General features: G+C 33.7%; 1 protein-coding gene and 1 long non-coding RNA gene across 2 annotated transcripts; both read left to right on the plus strand.

Moving 5' to 3' along the window:
• The first annotated feature begins 1,744 nt into the window (after positions 1-1,744).
• On the plus strand, positions 1,745-6,401 carry LOC106058218 (serum paraoxonase/arylesterase 1-like). The gene is made up of 4 exons (XM_013215589.2): positions 1,745-2,034; positions 2,596-3,192; positions 4,203-4,419; positions 5,526-6,401. Exons 1-4 carry the CDS (start codon positions 1,919-1,921, stop codon positions 5,721-5,723), a joined length of 1,128 nt encoding a protein of 375 aa, XP_013071043.2. The 5' UTR covers positions 1,745-1,918; the 3' UTR covers positions 5,724-6,401.
• Positions 6,402-7,558: 1,157 nt separating this feature from the next.
• LOC129925164 (uncharacterized) lies at positions 7,559-11,218 on the plus strand. The gene is made up of 4 exons (XR_008776941.1): positions 7,559-7,955; positions 9,360-9,466; positions 9,817-9,885; positions 10,248-11,218. It is a non-coding gene; the product is annotated as an uncharacterized LOC129925164 (long non-coding RNA).
• Positions 11,219-21,151: the final 9,933 nt, after the last annotated feature.

Consider the following 21,151-nt stretch of genomic DNA (forward strand, 5'->3'; position numbering starts at 1 on the left):
TCAATTCGCATTTTTCATCTCTTTAGTGGAGGTCCCCGTGGAGGTCCTGGGGCCCCGCCTGCTCTCCCTTGATAATAATGATGTTATTCTTTTGGAATACTTGCAAAATTATTTGTATGATTTGATTCCACAAAAATACGTTAAAGGTATGCCTGTATCTCTCTCTCTCTCTCTTTCTCTCTGTATGTATATATATATATATACTTATGTTGAGTATGGAGCTCTGAGTGAATTTCAAAGAGATTAATAACCTCTCTGTTAGTGTCTAACAAATGTAAAAAGAAAAAAATAATTCATTAACAAATTATTATTTTGTTTATAAATATTTGTTTATAGAGTCTAAATAATAATATAGGATTTTATACAACTGTATTTTTTCATACGGGATCTAAGGGTGTTTAAACAGATATTTTTATTATATATGTAATAAAAACCAAACTAAATCCTTTTTTCCTCCAGTTATGCATTGTGTCTGTCGTTCTGTATGTCGAAATAGGAATTTGTAACAAAATAAAAATAAGATTTTGCCTTTGCCTGTATCGTGTTCAGAGTAAGAGTGATGCTATTGTAAAACAACAAACCAACAAACTGCTGTAATTTCATATGCACTAAAACTCAGTTTTTTTCCTTATTTCTAATCCCAATTCTATTTATTTTTTGCTTTCTTAAACATTTTATTTCACATATGTAACCTTGAGTGGTAACTTTGAATACACGGAGTAGGGGAGTGTATTGTGATTATGACAAGTATTACAACGCTTATTGATGAATTGTATTTCTGAGAAAACAAAGAACACACAAACACAGATCAAAACAAAGCCTCATGAATACACACACGCAACTGCCAGTTTACAAACATACATGTTAAAGATAAAAACAACAACAACAACCAAAGAAACATCTTTCCACTTCCTGTTTATGTAATCCAACTTTGCAAGATTTTTGCTTAAGTAGGGCCTATGTATTATCCCTTTTAGCTTATCAAAATGTTATCTTTTTTAAAGAACCTTTTCTTTGATAAATATACTTACAAAACTATAAATCGTACGTACAATTACATTTTTTACAAAGCTTGTGTGTCAACTCAGTCTGTCTTTCTGTCTGTCTGGTAAAAAGTTTGCACACGTTATTTCTCTCACACCCATTCTCGGATCAAGTTAAAACTTTGCACAATTAATCATTGACATAGACAAGACGTGAATCAATTTTTAGAAAAATCAATTAGTCAATTAATTTATGGCAAATTATTATTTTGTTTGATAACAACAAAGGAAATTAATGATTTAGCATTCACAGATACGACCATATAGGAAGGGTTTCATCCCCTTAGATAATTGAACACGTTATTTCTCCAACACCCATTCTCGAATCAAGTTGAACATTTAAACACTCATTTATTGCACCAAACAAAACACGAATCAATCAAACAAAACTTACCAATTAGTCCATCAATTATTGGTTCTAAATTATTTTGTTGGATATCGAATAAGAGAAATAACTTCTACATTGTTGAGAGATAAGGTTGTTGGCACAGAGCTATTTCCTTAGATAAGCTTTTTTTTTTTTTAAAAATATTTTCCTTGAAGTCATACTTCATTTTGTAAGATTAAACACGATATGTGTGTGCCGAGAATAAATGTGTGTGTGTGTGTAGTAAATCCTTGTAGCTTTCTTGTTTTCTTATTAAGCATAAACAGACGCTTTGATAGTTATCGGATTGTTAATGCTCATTCAGATCATGATCTTCTCGCTCGAGGACATTAGCCTACAAATCATCACAGACAACACAGCTACAGAAGTTTGCGAAAGTAGGTCATTACCGCCCTTTGTAAAACACATGCTAGACAGGATTGAGTGAGACATGACGTTTCAGCAGACGTAGACACTGAGTTCAACCCCAACACCAAGACGGCACACAATGTTCAAGCAAGTTGGAATAGCGCTACTGGCTGTCCTTCTCTACTATGGTGTCAAGATTTTCCTGTTTATGGATTACCAAGTCCATTACAAGAAACATCACCCAGGACAATGCAGGTAACATTGTGTCGTGTCTTGACCTAGTTTACCAGAGATCACACAGTGCCGGCTGTAAGCAGTGCTGAAGTAGGCGGCGACTGTTGTCGAGATATTGATACTCCGGCTGGTGTACCCTAAGAGAAAGGGAACGAAAGTGCACAATGATCGACTAGAAATTGAGTTGGGCAAGCAATACTTTCAAATCTAAATACCGATGTTACTAGTAAATAGAGCCTAAGTGAACAATTTTTTGTACATGAAGTATTTTTGTTGACTGTGAAATATGAATTTATTAAAAATTGTATGACAAAAAGTAAAAAAAGCTGATAGATTGTTAAATCAATTTTAACTTATAGGTGATTTTAACAAACGGCATTTAAATTCGGATTTTTTTTTATCTGGTAGACACTAGATTTATACATAAAGCATGTCATTTCTTTTTAGCACTTTTTTAGCATTGTAGAATCAAATGAAAATAAAATGTAAAATAGCAGATTACTCTAAATAACATTTACTATGAAAATCTCTAATATTTTACAAGAAATCGATTTTTGACATATTCACATTATTTTCTTAAAGGCCCGTGGAAGGTCAAGATTTTGGTTCAGAGGACTTCCAGGTCACTGAAGAAGGCTTAGCTTTCATCACTTCCGGTTTCAACTGGAATGTATCCTCCTCCTCGTACAAAGAGTTCCTAAAGGAGAAGAACATAAAAGGTAAAATTTTGTTGTTTGACTTGAAGAATCCCGAGCAAGGAGCAGTCGTGTTGAAGATAAGACCCACTGACCAGTTTAACGTCTACACGTTCGGACCTCACGGCATCAGTGTCTTGGAGGACAAAGTAAAAGGTCAACATATTCTGTACGTTGTGAACCATCAAGTGTCCGCCCCGGACAGGGTCGAGAAGTTCAGGTACGACCCAACAACCAAAGAGCTTGTCCACTTGAAGTATTTCACCAGTGACTTGTTTCGCTTGACCAATGACCTAGCTGTGGTGGAAGAGGATCAGTTTTACATTTCCAACTACATGTACTTCAAAGTACCAGCGCTGAATATTTTGGAGTCACTATTACCCTTGCCTCTAGGTTCCGTTGTGTTCTACAACGGCACTGGCTTTGAGACTGTGATCCCTCAGTTGACAGGACCCAACGGAATAACACTCTCGAAGGATCAGAGGTAAGTCTTGTGCTCTTCCTACGGATTTTTTGGAGCTCAGTTGCCAGATTTGTGACACTGGTTTGTGTGTGTGTGTGTGATGATGGCACTAGTTTTTTTGTTTTGATGATCAGATGTGGCACAGGCCTTTTGTGTGTGTGTGCGTGTGTGTGTGTGTGAGACTATATTAGCAAGGGAGGGGATGTTCCTATACGTTTTTTAAACATTTATGCTAACGGCTCCCCCCCCACCCCAAAATAATGTTTTAAAACATATCAATTAGTATTACTAAGTAAAGTATTTTACAATATACAAACTACTTATGATATAAATAAAATGTTTTCTTTTCTTTTAAAGAAGAACAAAAAGCATTTAGTATGTTTACACAAAAAATAAGATTTAATAAAGTGTTTTGTATGTATAATAATAATACATCTCACTAAAGGGAACAGTTTCATCTTTTGAATGAAAGATTAGCCCTTTACATAACCATCATTTAAATAATTATTAACTAACTTCACTTAGGCAAGGTTTACATTGAAGCATATCTTCATAACAATCGGTTCATTGAATACATATGAATATGTATTAATAATAACTTTAATACATCTGGTATCATGTCGTCAGTTGGCATTACAGTAGTGCCCACTATCGGCAACACTTTCGACACGTACACATTTCCTCTTTGTGTATCGGTGGAGATAGGGTTGCGGTTGTTGATAGTTAATACTTCACAGCTTAAAATATTGAAACCTTCCTTTTCACTTCTTTGAGTGGACCACTTCTGGGTCCGACTCTAAGTTTATGTTTCCACACAAACTCAACTCTTTTTAGCTTTCTATTTTGCAAAGTTTTGACAAATAAAACATTAAGCATAGTTTTTCGCAAATTACAACGTGGTATATTAAAATTTTTATATTTGGGCAGTGAAATCTTCCAGAAATGGCGTCGCTATTGTTTATTGAATTAACTTATCCAACTTATCGCGTGACGTCAACTTTAACTTCTAAGTTGTTCTTTTGTTTTCATAGGTACCTGTATGTGAACTTTCCTCTCCTAAAGCGAGTTGGTGTTTGGGAAAGAAAGGAAGACAAACGCCTAGTACCGGTACAGATGTTAAATCTTAGATCCGCCATTGACAACTCACATCTGAGTTCCAGCGGGCAAGGTTTATTTCTCGGAGCTCATCCGATTGTTCACAAAGTCTTTGATCACTTGGAAGAACCCAAAAATATAGCGCCATCTTCTGTAAGTTGCTCTCTCCCTTATTACAAAATTTAACTCAAGACTAGTGCAAAGTTTAAACCCAGACTTCTAAGTGACGATAGTCTTCCTTGTCGTCATATCTCTATAAGGGTTAGTTGACTTGTAAAATAAAGTGGATTTTCAGTTGGTCAGTATGTTCAGACTAACTCTAATGAAGAGGTCCTATCAAAGCTACAGACTAACTCCAAGCGAAGAGCTCCTATCAAAGCTACAGACAAACTCCAAGCGAAGAGCTCCTATCAAAGCTACAGACTAACTCCAAGCGAAGAGCTCCTATCAAAACTATTTACTAACTCCTAGCGAAGAGCTCCTATCAAAGCTACAGACCAACTCCAAGGTAGAGCTCCTGTCAAAGCTAAAGAATATTTTTTACCTTTACAGTATACTTTGACACTAAGACTAAAATCTCAGTTATTTGTAGTTATAATTTATATTTAAATATTTCGATACAACACTAACATTACTTTATAAAAATAATGATAATCCTATTATATACACATAAATATATACATGACATGCTAGACATGGGATTATACCAGTGTGCAGCCGAGCATTACCGGCTCACATAGGTCTCACCAGCCACATGAGGAGGCAAAGCCCTCAGCCCCCTGGATGACAAAAGTGGTCATCGAACCACGATGGACGAACTATAGATACAGGCACGGGATAGATGTCTGACCCAGTGCAACTGTTGAATGTTGAGTAGTGCCATATTACTCTCATTGACACTGGCAGCTAGCAGAAGGTCGCGCCTGAGAGAAACAGCAAAAGAGCACTCTCAAAGTTCGCGGTACACACATTATTTGAGGCCCAAAGCCCTTGCAATATATAGACGCAGACGAAAAGAAAACTTAAATGGATAACAGCTTTGTACGCATTAGATGTGGCAAAATATGCCGGTCCTATCTGGGTTTGAATGGTCAAACAAAATACTGCACTCATCCATAATCTTCGGAATCGAAGACTTTGTCTTATTCCTTGTTCAGTTGTTTGAACCTATTTTGCAGCCCACACATTTCATACATTCGATTTAATCCATGCAGAACCGATGTTTTCCTTACACCACATTGTCTCCTGCTGTCTGCCAGGTTCTGTACGTCCCACTGATGCCTGATGGGAAGATGGCTGCAGAGGACGAAGTCATTGAACTGTTCTACGATCATGGCGATCTGATCACAGGTTCTACCATAGCCACCGTGTACAACAACAAACTACTGATTGGCTCAATAATTCACAAGTTGGTCATCTGTGAGTTGAATGGTCAGGTTTTACCTGACGGAGTCTAATACAGTTGACTCTCGATAGTCCGACACTAAATCCGACGCGGCGCCCAAGTAAATTCATGTAATTAAATGAAACTGTAGTACGTATATTTTAGAATGTAGCTAGACTAAAATTGTAATGGAATGCAGAATGTGGAAGTTGAAACATATTTTCGTATTTTTTCAGATCAATAAATTCTTGTTCGTCTATTATTTATTTTATACTGTTCTAAGTTTAAGAGAATATAGTATCACACAATAATTTGTACTTTTTATACATACACGGAAGTACACATAACCCTCGATAATCCGACACTTCTATATAACAGTAGATGGACTTTCAAGAGTCAACTGTACCTGACTACTCATAGTAGGCTACTAGAATTCTTTTTTTGTGTGTGTGTGTGTTCAAAGGGAGAAAAAATAGAAAAGAAACTATAAAATTGTTACACCTGAATACTTGTATAACTTGTATTATAAACTATTAATGGAAACCTCACAGAAGACATGTAATGTGATCATCATACATTTGCATTCATATTTTTAAAATTTGCATTTATCTTAATACCTAAATTATTATGTATTCGTTTTTTTAAATATAATTTGACTATTAAATAATTTAGAAGTATAAAAATGTTTATTTCTAGGACGCTTCAATTTTCACAAAAGCATTCAAAATTCATAGTATGTGCAAATCCTAAACAGGAATTTTAGTTAATTTTTCGTTCTCCTGTCTTTATAATGTATCGTATATTCATAAAATAATATTTGTTCAGCCATGGAACTATACTAATGGAACACCAGCTTCGAGATTTTATGATCAGAGTGCCGTCGCGCATCATTTTCGCGCACCATACCAATTTGAAAAATCGATGAGGATGCCAAAGAAGAAATTTACTCCGAGAGCCACTTGGATTGACCTTCATTGAGAGTAAAACTTCCCCACACTATATTTTATTAGATCTGTAAAAACTTTATCCATTTTCTGACTATCTGATAAAATAGATACAATTTCCCTGAATAATGGATCGTCACAAAAGATTTTTTTTTAAGGCCACTTCGTTAAAATAGGTGTTTCCAGTACTTCCTCATTTGGGTATTTTACACAAAATCTGGAATTTTTTTTATGTACATGTCATTTTTATCATCTGTCCCGCGCAACAAAACCATCCACTTTTCCCGGTCACCAATGTTCTTAACAAGATATCAAGAGAGAGAGGCTGGTCCATTATTTGCGTAGTCCAGCCAGCTTTTTTTTTTTTTTTGACAACCTTTTTTTCGTTCTCTCTCATGAAGGATATGTTTTGAAAATTAGTCTTACAAAATACAATTCCAAACCAACTCATGCAGTTATCGTCTTTTCACAGTTTTGAGGAGTCATCCTTTTTGCTAGCCAGAGTGTTAATTGGTAAAAGTGAAAAAATTCATTTTGTTTAATTTTTTAAAGTAAATATTCATAACTATATCTTTTATATAATAATATATTTTTAAAATAATAATCTTGTATATAGACATGCTTTAATAGATCTAATAAATGATTAACTCGGACCTACCAATATGGGTATATAAATACTTAAATCTGGGTATTTAAAATTTTGAATGCGAATTTTTAAAAAACCGAACTTATATTGATCTAGATCTCTTGTATAATATCTAGAATAATATAGATCTACAACACCTAGACTAAAGTTAAAGACTAAGGTCTAGATTTATTTAACGTTTAAAAAAAATAATCAATAGATCTAATATAGACAGTCATGAGATCCACTCTATTTTATCTAGATCTAGACCATACATGAGATCAATAGTTGTCAATATCATATATGAATATCATCTAGTCTAGATCTATCGATCATCTAGAATCTAGTCTGTCTATAGCTATACTTATACTTACTATTATACACTTTTACAGTATATGAGTATACTCATACGAGTCATACTGGCTATACTATAGTATAGACACTATAGTTAGTATTAAGTATAGTTAATACTTTTTAATAGTAGATCTATAATCTATCAATTCTATCTAAATCTAGACTTCACTTTCACACGATTATTGATACAGACAGTGAATGAAACGAATGCAGTGGTTATACTGATTATACTTAAAGTGACGATACTACTTACAGATCTACCAGTTGATAAACATCATCATCATAGATAATAATCTACATCTATAATCATAGTGCCCTTTATTTAGTCAATATAGTCAAGTCAAGATAGTGGAACGTAAACTCGAAGGTTTAATACAATACGGTATGAGTCTATGAGTTAGTATAAGATCTAATTATATTGTTACTTTGTATGTGACAGTATGTCAATGTCTCAATTAAAATAATTAATATCATCAGCCATATCATTTTAAATATTTAAAAAGTAGACATAGATTTTTATTATATTATAAATAGATAGATTAGATCTACATATAATTTTACAAACTTTAGAAATGATTGATTTTATTTTTTATTGATAAGCCTTCTAGACTAGATTGTCTAGATCTAGCATCTCTAGTTAGACTCTAACATGTAGATTGTAGATCTTTGAATTGGATTGATATTCACCTTCCTAAATTGTCTCTAAAGTCTGTAGCTGATTTGAGAGGCCCAACGAGGCAAGACGAGTCTATTAGTACTATGTCTCTTGATCTATCTAGTAGGCCTACTAAGCTAGTGCATTAGCCATAGTGTAGTCAAATCTTTACAACTAGTCTTCTATATCTAAATCTAAGCTTCTCGATTAATTAGATCTAGATCCAGTTTAGATTTAGAATATATAAAAGTTTTTACTACCTAAAATACTAAATCTACTGATCTAAATTCTAGATATATAGATCCAGTTCAGATTAGGATATAAAAATATTCCACTATAGCTAAAAATCTAAATCTATGGATGGCTGCCTGGTCGTGCGGTTTGCGCGCTGGACTGTCGTTCGGATTTATCGACGGTCGAGGGTTCAAACCCTGCCCGCTCCCATCCCCCGTCGTCCTGCGGGAGGTTTGGACTAGGAAGTAAACTATCTTCAACTCTGAAGGAACATCCGAAACATGTAAAACATTTTACAAACAAACATTTTACTGATCTATACTTAATATGTTAGATATTATATGACATCTACAAAAATTATTATTAAGATATAATTATAGATTCTAGACTAGTTATATATTATATATAAATAAAAGATACAATTTATGCAGGCCTAGATCCCATAAATTTATAATTGATCCAGATCTATCAGTAAAAGTTACCTTCGATTGGCAGTTTTACCCAATCTAATCTATACAAGACAATTTATAATCCATGCCTTGCCTACACCCCATATATATTAAATAATAGTTTCCATTCCATGCCATACCCATGAGTTCATGAAATAATAAATGATGTGGTGTCAAGTTGGATCTATCCCCTGAAATTCAGTGCTTTAATTTAAAACTCACATATCTAGTTAATTATTTGCTATGACACTCTGATAAACTTGGACTTGTGTGATACATATATGTTTCTTATCAGATTTAATTAATGAAGTTTTGGTGCATTTTAACCAGTAATAAGGCTACAAAAGTAGCATCAGGTGTATTCTAACCATTGGTATTTTTCCTGGCAACATTTCTATTCTAGTCTGTGATAAATTATAAATAAAAAAAAATGTTTGTAATGTTTCAGTTATTAACAAGTAGAACCATGGCAACCAGTTCTGATGATGTCCCAGAATGGCTCAAGGATCATACTTATACTATTTCTACTCTCTGGGCATCCATTCAATATTTAATGTAAGTACTACTATACAATTTTTATTTTAGTTATCTAATAGATGTTTTATGAATTGTGTGATTTTCATGGTCAAGCAACATCCAATTATCTGGGATGGAATTTAACATTTTTCTCTAGTTTTTTTTTTTATTTATAACACTCTTAAGCACATTCATCTTTCATGAATGCCTAATATACCTTGGCTGTTGTGCAGGCCATTCCTTTACAATAAACTGTTAGATGAAATTAGGCAAAATTGTCTGATAATTTGTATGTTTGATACAACAATGTTTTCAATTTAATAATATTATTTTTTAATTTTAATGTTTTCAAAAGAAATTAACCAATATGCCTAATTGTATAATTACAGTTATGTTTGGAAATGCAAGAAAAAGGCATGCATTCCTGAAAAGTCAATGATTGGTTGCACCTCTTAAAGGTAAGGTACTGCAATTTTTCCCATGTACTTTTCTCATAAGCTGAAGTACTTGTATTTTTGAAAAACTAGTTTTCCATGAAAATGTAAATCATAATATATGTTATAGTTGCTTTTAGATTAGTTCAATGTGCATCAAATTAACTGAACATCTGCCTTCACCTATAGTAATAATTCATAACTATTAAGGTCAGGGCCATGTCTACACATTAACGCAGTAGCTCCTTTTAGGTACAGACTATTTTTAGAATGGCAAAATTATATAACTATAATTAATAACATATATACGTTTAGCATGGTCAACACATATGTCACACATATTTTTTAATTTTTTTAAAAATCCTTTTATTTATTTTTATAACTAGATAACTTTCTGTTATGAGAAAAGATGAGATTCTTGGACTCCTGCATAGCACCACCAGAAAGGAAAATCCCATCATGTTGCAAAATAAAAGTCTTGGACCAATTTTAATTTAAGATATATATATTATACTGTAAGCTGTATACATATTTATGTATATCCTGTCATTCAGCCAACAGGTTTGGATTTAGTATTTCTTTAAATCTGTTTGATATTGTACTTGAAAACTATTAATCTGAGCCGCATTAAAACAAGAGGGAGTGCAGTGGATGAGTGGTAAGGGAAATTTTACTTTTTTTAAATTAAAATAAGAATCTAACAAAAGTAAACATATAAAATATGGTGCATTCTCCTTAAAACTAAAACCTGGTGCAAAGGTTTAAAATGTTGGCAAAAAAAAAGCAACATCAATTAAATATTTTTAATTCCCTTTGCAAAACTTACTGAGAAGAACATGCATATTGTTCCCTCATAAGTTTCTTGACAGAGGAAATCTTGTTTATATTAGATTTGAATTAAGCAAATTAAGAAAAAAATTATAATCATTATTTCAAATGGTTGTATCTAAACCTTATGAATTATTTTTCAGTTATAAATATATTGAAATGAATGGATAATCATGAAATTGTTAAATAATTGCTGCTATCATTCCATTGACTAAAGAACCATAATTTTTTTTTTTAATTAATTTCAAAATTTATTAATTAATTTTCAAGCAGAGTTCACATAGATCTTGAGTGAAATTTTTCTTTTTTTGACTAATGCTTCAATTTTATTGTATCATTAGTTTTTTATTACCCAGAATATTTTAAAAATGAGCACACTATTTTCATGTAATAATGTAACTTGGTATTCACACATCAAAATACGCTATAATCTTTAGGCCATATAGATTTGTATAAATATAAATTAACTTGCTTAAATACATTGTAAATGTATATTGTTTGGATAAGAATAAAGTTTTTCTGTAGACAATTATTGTTCAAGATTTGTTGATGCTCCTGCTTAATAAATTATATACACAGGTCATTAGTTTTAACACACTACTGACACAAGAAAAACTGGTCGCCCCCACTTCCATTACATAGATGTAATAAAACGTGACCTCAAATCAGTGAACATCAATACTGACAATTGGGAAGACATAGCTTTAGACCGCAACAGATGGAGAGACAGTGACCAAGAAAGCTATGGACAGTGAAAGTACATAGGTCTCAGCTCAGGAAGAAAAACGTACAATCCGAAAAACTGCCAGCTCCTTCCTACCACCGAAGCAAAAGCCACCTTAACCTGCGCTATCTGTGGACAGGAGTGTCTCTCCGAAATAGGGCTCCCCAACCACACGAGGAAGTGTGCTCTGAGATGAAACCTTAGTCTTTCTATTTCTATGACTGAAGGAGGCCAATGATGATGATACAGGTCATTAGTTTTAACACGTCTGATAATAAATGACAGTACAAGTTATTGAATGAAAATTTGTCATTATTTCAGGTGCTTTAGGCCTACATCAATGTGAGGTACCAGTACTTTGATTGTGTCATATAACAATTTAAAGCAACATTTTGAAATGAATAGTGTGTAGAATTGACAGTAAATACATTTAAGTGATGGGCTGTGATCTGCATGAATTGAATTTCTGTTTTTTATCTTTACTTCAAGTAAATGTTAATGAACAATTAATTTTTAATGAATAAATAATTTAAAAATAAATACAAAGAAACCATAAACATCTACTTTATTTTAATAATTTTTTTTCATCAGAACAGAATTTCCAACTTTGCATTCTTAAAATAAAATATAATTTATTTAGAGTAGAGTCAGAACACAAAATCATAGTTTTGAAATTAAGTAAATTAAGCTAAGCTGTCATCTCTTATAAACATTTGTATATAGACTACACACAATTTAATTATTATTTTTCATCAAATTGCAGGAACTAGTACATGTACTTATGCATATTTGACAATAAAAAAACCTTAGTCAATGAAATAGTAATACTAGTAAATGAGATAAAAGTAAACTAAATATCATCAATGCTATTGAAGCCACACTTGTTTCTTTTTATCTTGTTTGGTGGACTGCAATTAAAGTTGCTATTAATTTTACTGATTGTCTTAGCTGAAATGCCAGTGTTGTCTCTTTGAATCCTAAGCTTATTTTCTTGGTTACTGGAAGTCCAGATGTTTGGAGTTTCATTTTAAACACCTATATATTCCGAAACCTATTTGCCTAACATGTCATATGCACATAAAGAGGTACCACAGAAATGCTTTAAAGACAAGCTTAGGCGCCAACTTGCTTTAACTGATATAGAATAAGAGAGCACTTGGTTGCATACAGCTTCAGAGCGAGACAGCTGGAGGTCACTTACAAAGGTGTGGTATACACCAATGAAAATTAATTGCCGAGGGTAGACGGCAAAAAGAAAAAAAACAACTGATTCTACCACAGGTGGACAATGGTTATGCCTGTGCTCATTGTGGCATAATATGTAGGTCACGGCTGGGGCTGAGTAGCCACTGGAAACATAGCATTCCTCATAAGTCTTCGGAATCAAAGACAAGCCTATCATTTTTGTAGAATAGTTTGTAGCTTCTGTAAATGCATGAAATGCCGTCACAAATGACACAAGTCCTCTGTGAGTTTGATCATAGTTTGATGGATTATAAACATCTTACTTCTTTGCCTTATATTAAATGGTCCTTCTGTCTGTTCCACTAGGTTTATCTAAATATCATTGATGTATCGTAACATGTCATCAAAATAAAAACTAGAATCTCTGCAACTGGTTTACAAGTCAGAAGTCATCAATAACATTTGCCATTTAAAAAAAAAAAAAAACAATTTAGATTACTGATTAGTCAAATTAGTGACTGATTATTCGATTCATTGTAGGCCTATATTTTTTTTTATGTGAATATATAATGATCCTTTACACTTTGTGACTTTACTAGTAGATCTATACTTTGGAGTAGACTTGTTTGTTGAGCTAAAGTCGGAAGTACACATTGAATTTTACTGTGATCTAGTAATCATCTAGTCAAATGTAGTGATCTACTTGTACTAGATCTAGAGTCTAGTAGTAGAGAGAGTAGGTCAGTAGGCCTATCTGTCATATCGTGATCAGTAGGTGGCTGAAGTTTTATAAATCTATTCCATGACAAAAACCCTGGCTAGATTTAGATCTAGTGGTCTAGACATCTAGATCTAACTAGAATTAAACTAGAAAACTGAATTAGAGAAGTAGCTTTCTGGATCTAGAAGTAGAATCTATATATTACTAATATTAGATCTAGTTGCGTCAAACGCTTAATTTTTGGTTGTTGTTTTTAATAAATGCACATAAAATACATTGTATTTTGGCAATAAAAATACCCAGTTGGTAGTCAAGTAATTCTAATAATTAATTAATGAATGACTCTATCAGTATTTGTTTTAGATCTATCAGATTCATATGACTTATTATTTATACTTATTTTATATCATTCTTCCAAGAAAATCTAGCTCTAGATCTATTTCATTTTAGATTAGGCTATAGTTTTTTTTTTTTTTGTCATTTTATTTAGGCTACAATATTATCAAGATTAACTTTTTCTTTGTTTCCCACGAGACGTGTATGCCTATAGCCTAGTCCTTTCGATAATAAAAAAAAAACGATTAGAAATGCGTAGCTTGGAGTGTCAAAACTGTATTAGGCCTCCTATTTTTATTTCGTGCAATTTAGTATATCGTAACAAATACGCATTTAGCGGAACGGTAGACAGGTCTTCATCCAGATTTAGTGTAAATAAACCAAACACAGAAACACTGAAAGATTGTATTTTCGGAATTTAGATTCTATTTTTTGGAAAATAAGTGGCATTTTATAGGGTGATCGAAAAAAATAACTTTTGTGACGATCTCTTATTCAGGGAAATTGTATCTATTTTATCAGATAGTCAGAAAATGGATAAAGTTTTTACAGATCTAATAAAATATAGTGTGGGGAAGTTTTACTCTCAATGAAGGTCAATCCAAGTGGCTCTCGGAGTAAATTTCTTCTTTGGCATCCTCATCGATTTTTCAAATTGGTATGGTGCGCGAAAAAAGATGCGCGACGGCACTTCGACTCTCTTTGTCTTTGTAAAAAACTCGAAGCTGGTGTTCCATTAGTATAGTTCCATGGTTCAGCTAACATGCATAGCGCTGGAGGTGGCAAAATATGTAGTTCGCAATTGGGGATGTGTAGCCACTGGAAATACTGCATTCCTCATCAATCTTCGGACTCGAAGACAAACCTTATTATTATGAATGTTTGATTATTATTATTAGCATGCTCAGAGATTTTACTGTGAAACGAAACAAAAGTTGAAAGTCATTTAAAGTGCGAAACAAATAAAACATACACAAAAGTGGAAACAACATTTTCTCCAGAATTCGCTTATAAGGTTTGCTATTCTTTAATTTAACTTCACTGCCTAATACAACTGTCTATTGTTGTGATAGTTGATTTGAACTTATCGCCCATGTCTTCAAGGTTTGCGCAAGTTGCTTTGTCAGAATCAGTACGTACACGAAAGTCACTGCTTGGGAAAAATTGCAAAAATATCAGGAAATAAAAACGAAAACTGAAATAAATTTTAATCGACACTACCACTACAGCTACGCTCTTCGCCACTCTTAATCACGTGACATGGCTACTATTTCATATTCTTTTATTCTAGGCCCTTCATATTTCTTCACTTCAATAGGCTAGCTTCCTTAAAGATATTTAGTTCTACTGGAGTATTGTCATAAACATTAGTGATTAGAAAGACCCAATAAGGATTTGTTTCGTCACACGACTTGAACATGGGGAGAAATTCGTTTTTTTTTAAAATATAAAACTCACAACTCTTCAACATGTATACCATTAGTGTGGAAGAGTTAGATAACCTTGCATCACTTTGGTATCGTCCTCCCAGCCTGCACTTGTTTGTCGAGTTGAATTGTTGTATGAATACCCTGTATGTTAGTTAGTAGGAAGTACTGTCTCATGTATTTATGTATGATTGAATGGCATATCTTTAAATATAAATTACATTTTGAAGAAGTGTTTAAAAAGTAACTTTTACATTGACAAAGTGTTGTATTTGATTAAAAGCAGGACAATTTTCCCTTGTATTACATTCCACATTATTTATTTAAATATTTTATATGATGGCATGAATCTGTTTCAACAGCGGTTCTCAAGCTTTTTAGCTCAGCGACCCTTTTGACAATTTCCCACTATGACCGTAAAATTATTTTCGTTCATAAGCATAATTAACTGTGCTTTTGCTAATGTCATAACACTGTAATTCTATTTAAATTAAATTCAATTTTATCTATGACTTTCATTTGTTTACTTTCTATTTTTTATTCACCATTTTTATGTTGCATGTTAGAATTTAAAATGCATGGCGAAGCACAAATAGCCTTTCGGCAATGGTGAACCACAATGATACAATAGTGTTGCTACAGTCTTCGCTTGTTTCTGTTTCACATCTGCATCAGGTTTTTTTCTTTCTGTAATTTAGACTTCATAACTAATTCGTGTTTCGCAAAAATATGTTAATGGAAGTAGAAGGCGCAACTCGGGATTGGATTGCAAACACTTGATCCAGATTTGTGTAACTGACATTGAAAAGAAATCTTGTATCGCTGGATCGATATTAATGCGTTCAATATGCTCTTCCTCTGATGCCTCTGGAACATCTTCCTCTTTGACTGGGAATGGACTGCTGACATGTGCAAACGTGATGGCAGGTTGATTTAGAAAGTGTGAGGAACTTTCTCGTCACAGGATTCATACTCGAGCCCTCTTGTTAGTCAATCTGGTTTCGCCTCTCAGCCATACATCTTACATTCATCGATGAATCACAAAGTAATTGACTTTTGGTGACTCATTCTGTACTAGACGTTGATACCCAGACCAACATACAAACATACTTAGAGCACCATCTGTGCAGGCACCACTTCTATTTTTCAAAGAAATTGTCCAAAAAATGAGCCAACTTGTTCTTATACAACATCTTCTGTTGTAGTCGTTTCAAGAGGTTCTCAAAAAAGAAACTCGTTAAATCTCTACCATCTATATAACTATTTTAAAATCAACATTTCTGGGTACCTTTGTTGGCAAAGCTAGGATGTTTGCTATCAAAATGAGGTCACAGTTATTTCGGCTTCATTGATGCGGCTTATTGAACTTCATTACAAATGACGCACAGGGGGTTTTTGAATTCCTGTTTACTTCCAGAGTTTCAATATTTGAGTGTTTCTCTACAACGACGTTAGAAATGTCTAGCTTCCAGATGGTAGGCCTACTAATGTTGAAAACCTATTTTTTTAAACTTGTAGTTAGGTTTGATCCAATACTATAAAATCATTCTTAAATGTCATGAAACGCCAAAAACAATTCATCCCTATAACCAAAATTTCAAAATAAATTCCTATTCTAGGATCCCAGTTTGAAAATCAACAAACAAATAACACCAGACGAATAAATATTAGTAACTTGTATTTCAACTTTTTTTTTATCTTTCATCAAGAACAAATGTGGAAAGTATTGTGATAGGTCTTGAAGTTGTAGTTGTTGATGACTGTCTGACTTGACAGATTACTCTGGAGATGTCTGGGTTTCTTGTACGGGTGTGTTCAATGTACTTCACTAACAAGTAACAAGACCTACACATGGAACAAGTAGAAAAGACCACAAAAGTCCAAACCGTTATACAAATACAGAAGACATCTATAACCCAACTAAGTCGTGACGTCACTAAATGTCGCGTTCAAAGTCTGTGAACTTTGGTGCGTCTCTGTACAAACTAATACTACTAACCAAGTGTCTCATAGATATGTTGAAATTATCACCACAACTGTTTTCAACAAATAGTTCTAAGGATTTCTTGAAATACATGCTAAAAAATCCGATCATATTTCATAAAAAAAAACTGTACATCACGCCACTTGATTAATCAATAACTAATAGATTAACGAATTATTTTTTTAATTAGTTTATGTATTGTCATGGACACTAAATAATTGTGCAAAGTTTCAACTTGATCCGAGAATAGGAAGCTGTGGGAAATAACGTGTAGAAGATTCCACACAGACCGACAGAATGAGTTCATTAAAAAAAAAGGTATTTGAAAAGTAACCTATTCCTGATAGGTAACCTATTCCTAACAGAAACCTGCGACTGTGATTTGAACACTGTACCCTACAGTGTAGAAGAAAAAAAATATTATAAAGAAAGCCCTTCCATTGAATGAAAGATCGTCTCTTCATTGATTTAAAGTAGTAGGCCTATGTAGTAAAGAACCTACTTGACATGCTTGAATGATTCCGAGTAAATAGACCTACCTCTCCATTCCACTTTAAAAACAACAACAAACATTTGAAGGCTAGACACAATAAACAATTCACTGTTCAATATAGTTGAATAGGTCAATTTATACCATCTATGATTTGCAACAATAAGATTGTATGTAGTAGCCAACTAGCCATGTATTGTATAGTCTCACAAACAATCACTGTTTTTGCATGCTGTTAATTCAGAATTACAATAGACTGGAGCACATTTGTAAAACTAGGTCATGCCTCGGTCTCACGTCTCAAAGCATCTGGTGTGGACAGAATGCATTTAGATCTACATCTAGTAGGCCTACTATTGCTGTGACAAATACAGGCTTGCATTTTCAGCAATTTAATAAAAGAAAAAACAACAACTCATCTCCGGTGCACTATACTGGCAGCATTTTTAACTGTGACCTTGGCGATAATTTTGTATTATGTGGTCAAAGTGATCTGGCTAATGGATTACCACCTAGACTATAAGAAGCACTACCCCGGACAGTGCAGGTAACATTGTTCTAGTTTTGAAGGTAGACTTGGACTTGAAGTCTTGTTGACACAAATCTCTTGTACTTCGTCCTCCACATTACATGTTACTACGCGGAAGTAGATCTGGATATAGTGTTTTTTGTTTAATTTAAAATTATTGGAATAATGTATTTTAAGTAAATAATTTCAAAGAATATACATTACTATCATTAACCACCGGCTACGTCCGTTCGTTGTTACCAGGCTAATATATATTACTTTTTCTGCTATAACACCCCCCCCCTTTTTTTGTTTTCTGACTTACAACAATAAAATTGTAAAAGGCACACAGGTAAACATCCCCCATACATTCCTTTGGTCAGCATATGTTAGCCCCTATTACATTGAATTGGACCGGCTAGTAAATTCGAGTATTAGGTCTATTTCTTCCCCCCCCCCTCCCTCCCACTCTCCACATTAACAAATACTCTTCTATCCACTACCTGTGACTATTCGTCTGCTATTCAGTTCTTTTTTTTTTTTTTTGGCTGGCTGGGCCATTCTTTTCTTTTTACATCCTGCATGACGTAATGATCACATATCATTTTTATTTTGGCCCTAACCCCCCCCCCCCCCTCCCCTTTATTTTTGTTTGTTTGCACTTTCAGAGAAATGTGACGGGTGAATCAGGGCTTTTGGGCTTACAATATGGATTACATCATTTCATTTTTGTTCATATTTAATTCGGTGCATATACCAACACAGATATAAAATATCATATAAGCATAATAATGTAGGATAAGTATCTTTTATTTCATTTATATTTAGTTAGATTTTTTAATCTATAAATTAAACGCTTCTTTAATTAAAAAAAAAAATAAAGTCCTGCCTTCCAGGCGCCTCTAGTGGTTAGATAGCTTGCAGGGATAACGTATAAACCCAAGTGTTATTGGCGGTCGTTGACTTGTAGCATGATACTGCTGGTAGGAAACTAAACCGCTGTATAAGTATTAGATCTGAATTTGTAACACTTGAAAAACATTGAATAATAACCTCGTTTGTGAACAAAACTAAATAGAACTTTGATTAGAATATAAACAAATTCAGCTTGAGATAAAATGAAATCAATGTAGTAGTCTTTAGTAATATTATAAAATGGTATTCTAAACAAAAGGTAACTCACTACAATAACACGTCTTTTCAGTCTCACGTTCTGGAGTCGTCTCCCCTAACTAAGACCAAGTGACGACAATGCCACCTATCTTGTATCTTTCACAACCAATCGCTAACTTCTTCCCACCGTCACCATAGAAACACACACACACACATACACAATGCATAACACCAAGCCTAATCACTAGTCCACCGGATGTCATCTCTTTATAGGATGAGATAGTGTGTTCTCACTCACAGCATGCTAACACTTTTAAAGAAAGAACCAATATATATGTTGTATATTTAATATAAAAATGTTCTACGACTAAGACTGCTTAATTGATCCTTACGGAAATTTGTTGTGATTACAAGGACTCTTTTCTCATATAAAGACAACATAACAGAAACATACACATAAATACAACAGACACAACATAAAGAGTTCATTCAGCGACTACACACAGGCATCTTGGTGCATTTCATGTTCCCTGATCAATGAGTGGCGGTGATAGAGTTTGACGGAGTGAGGTACGAACGAGTTTTTGTACCGCTCCGTTCTTGTTTTGATTGACAGCAGTCGCCCACTTCGCGACGACCTGACGTAGTTCTGATGGAGCGGGTGGCCGTTGTCTTCAAAGATTTTTTTCGATTTTTTTTAGGCACTTTTGTTCAAAAAGTTCCTTTAAATGTGGTAATGTTGTGAGTGTAAATTTTGATGTTTTTTTAATGATGTTTTCTAGACGTCGCAACAGTTTAGATGAAGCGTTGCCTTGCCAACAAGTTATTCCGTATGTTAGCAGATTTTGTATAGTCGCGCCGTAAAATGTCTCAAGGATCTTCTTGTTTAATTTAAAACTGTTGAGTTTGTATAGAAAAAAGAGTCGCTGGGCTGTTTTCTTTGTCAGAATTCCAAGGTGGTCTTCCCATGAAAGCTTGTTGTTGATGATAACGCCTAGATATTTATATGCCTTTACTTGTTCTATAGATGTAGTGTTTATTTGTAGTTCACGTATAGTTTGTTTTTTCTTTCTAAAATCTATTATAAGTTCTTTAGTTTTTGTGACATTCAGTTTTAGAAAGTTGTCGGTGCACCAGTTTGTAAACTCTTCTATCGAGCTTCGATACTGAGTTTCGTCTCCTGAAATAAGACCGACTATGGCAGTATCATCAGTGAATTTAATGAGTTTACCTGAATCATAGATGCTTCTTATGTCATTAGTGTAAAGAGTGTATAGTACAGGAGAAAGTACACAACTTTGTGGAGAACCCGTACATAGTACTCGAGTTGACGATTTGGTGTTGTTGACTTTAACATACTGGGGCCGTTGGGTTAAAAAGTTTAGAACCCATGCTTGTAAGTAAGGGCTTACATTTAAGTTACTCATTTTGTTAATCATTAGATGTGGCTGTATGATATATATAAATATGTTGTATTTCAACAACTCATAACATATTTACATAGAATACAAAATCCAATCCAATCCATGAATGGTAGACTTCATATTGTCACACTATAAAAACCTGTTCATAAATAAAATCTCTCTCCCTCATCTCTCTCTCTCTCCTCCGCCTCCTCTCTCTCTCTCTCTCTCTTTAAATATTAAAAAATCATCTGCACAACTTATATACTCTGCTAACTCCTTATGCTATCTATGGTCAGTTACGCAATACCTAGAGCTCATTTAGACTAAAAATAGTATGGGAATCAATAAGTGTAGACTATCACGGTCAATATGATCTTAATAGATCTTTTTGGCTGATGCCAGATGTCACGGTGAAATAAGATCTTGAGGGGATCTTTAATAATCTTTTTTACCTCTTGATGATCTTGATGTTAAAGAGCTTGACTCTCAGTTTCTCTTGTTAGTTGATCTTTGTCTGGGGTGCTGAGATCTTATAACCGTGATGCCGAGGATTTCGAAGATGTCAGCT

The sequence above is a fragment of the Biomphalaria glabrata genome, chromosome 3, assembly GCF_947242115.1.
Source record: "Biomphalaria glabrata chromosome 3, xgBioGlab47.1, whole genome shotgun sequence".
NCBI lineage: Eukaryota > Metazoa > Mollusca > Gastropoda > Planorbidae > Biomphalaria > Biomphalaria glabrata.

What these genes read in the sequence shown, in the direction of transcription:
- LOC106058218 (XM_013215589.2), top strand. Translation starts at nt 1,919, where the DNA reads ATGTTCAAGCAAGTTGGAATAGCGCTACTGGCTGTCCTTCTCTACTAT. An exon ending in CATCACCCAGGACAATGCAG is followed by an intron (nt 2,035 to 2,595) that starts GTAACATTGTGT and finishes ATTTTCTTAAAG; the next exon opens with GCCCGTGGAAGGTCAAGATT. An exon ending in ACACTCTCGAAGGATCAGAG is followed by an intron (nt 3,193 to 4,202) that starts GTAAGTCTTGTG and finishes TTGTTTTCATAG; the next exon opens with GTACCTGTATGTGAACTTTC.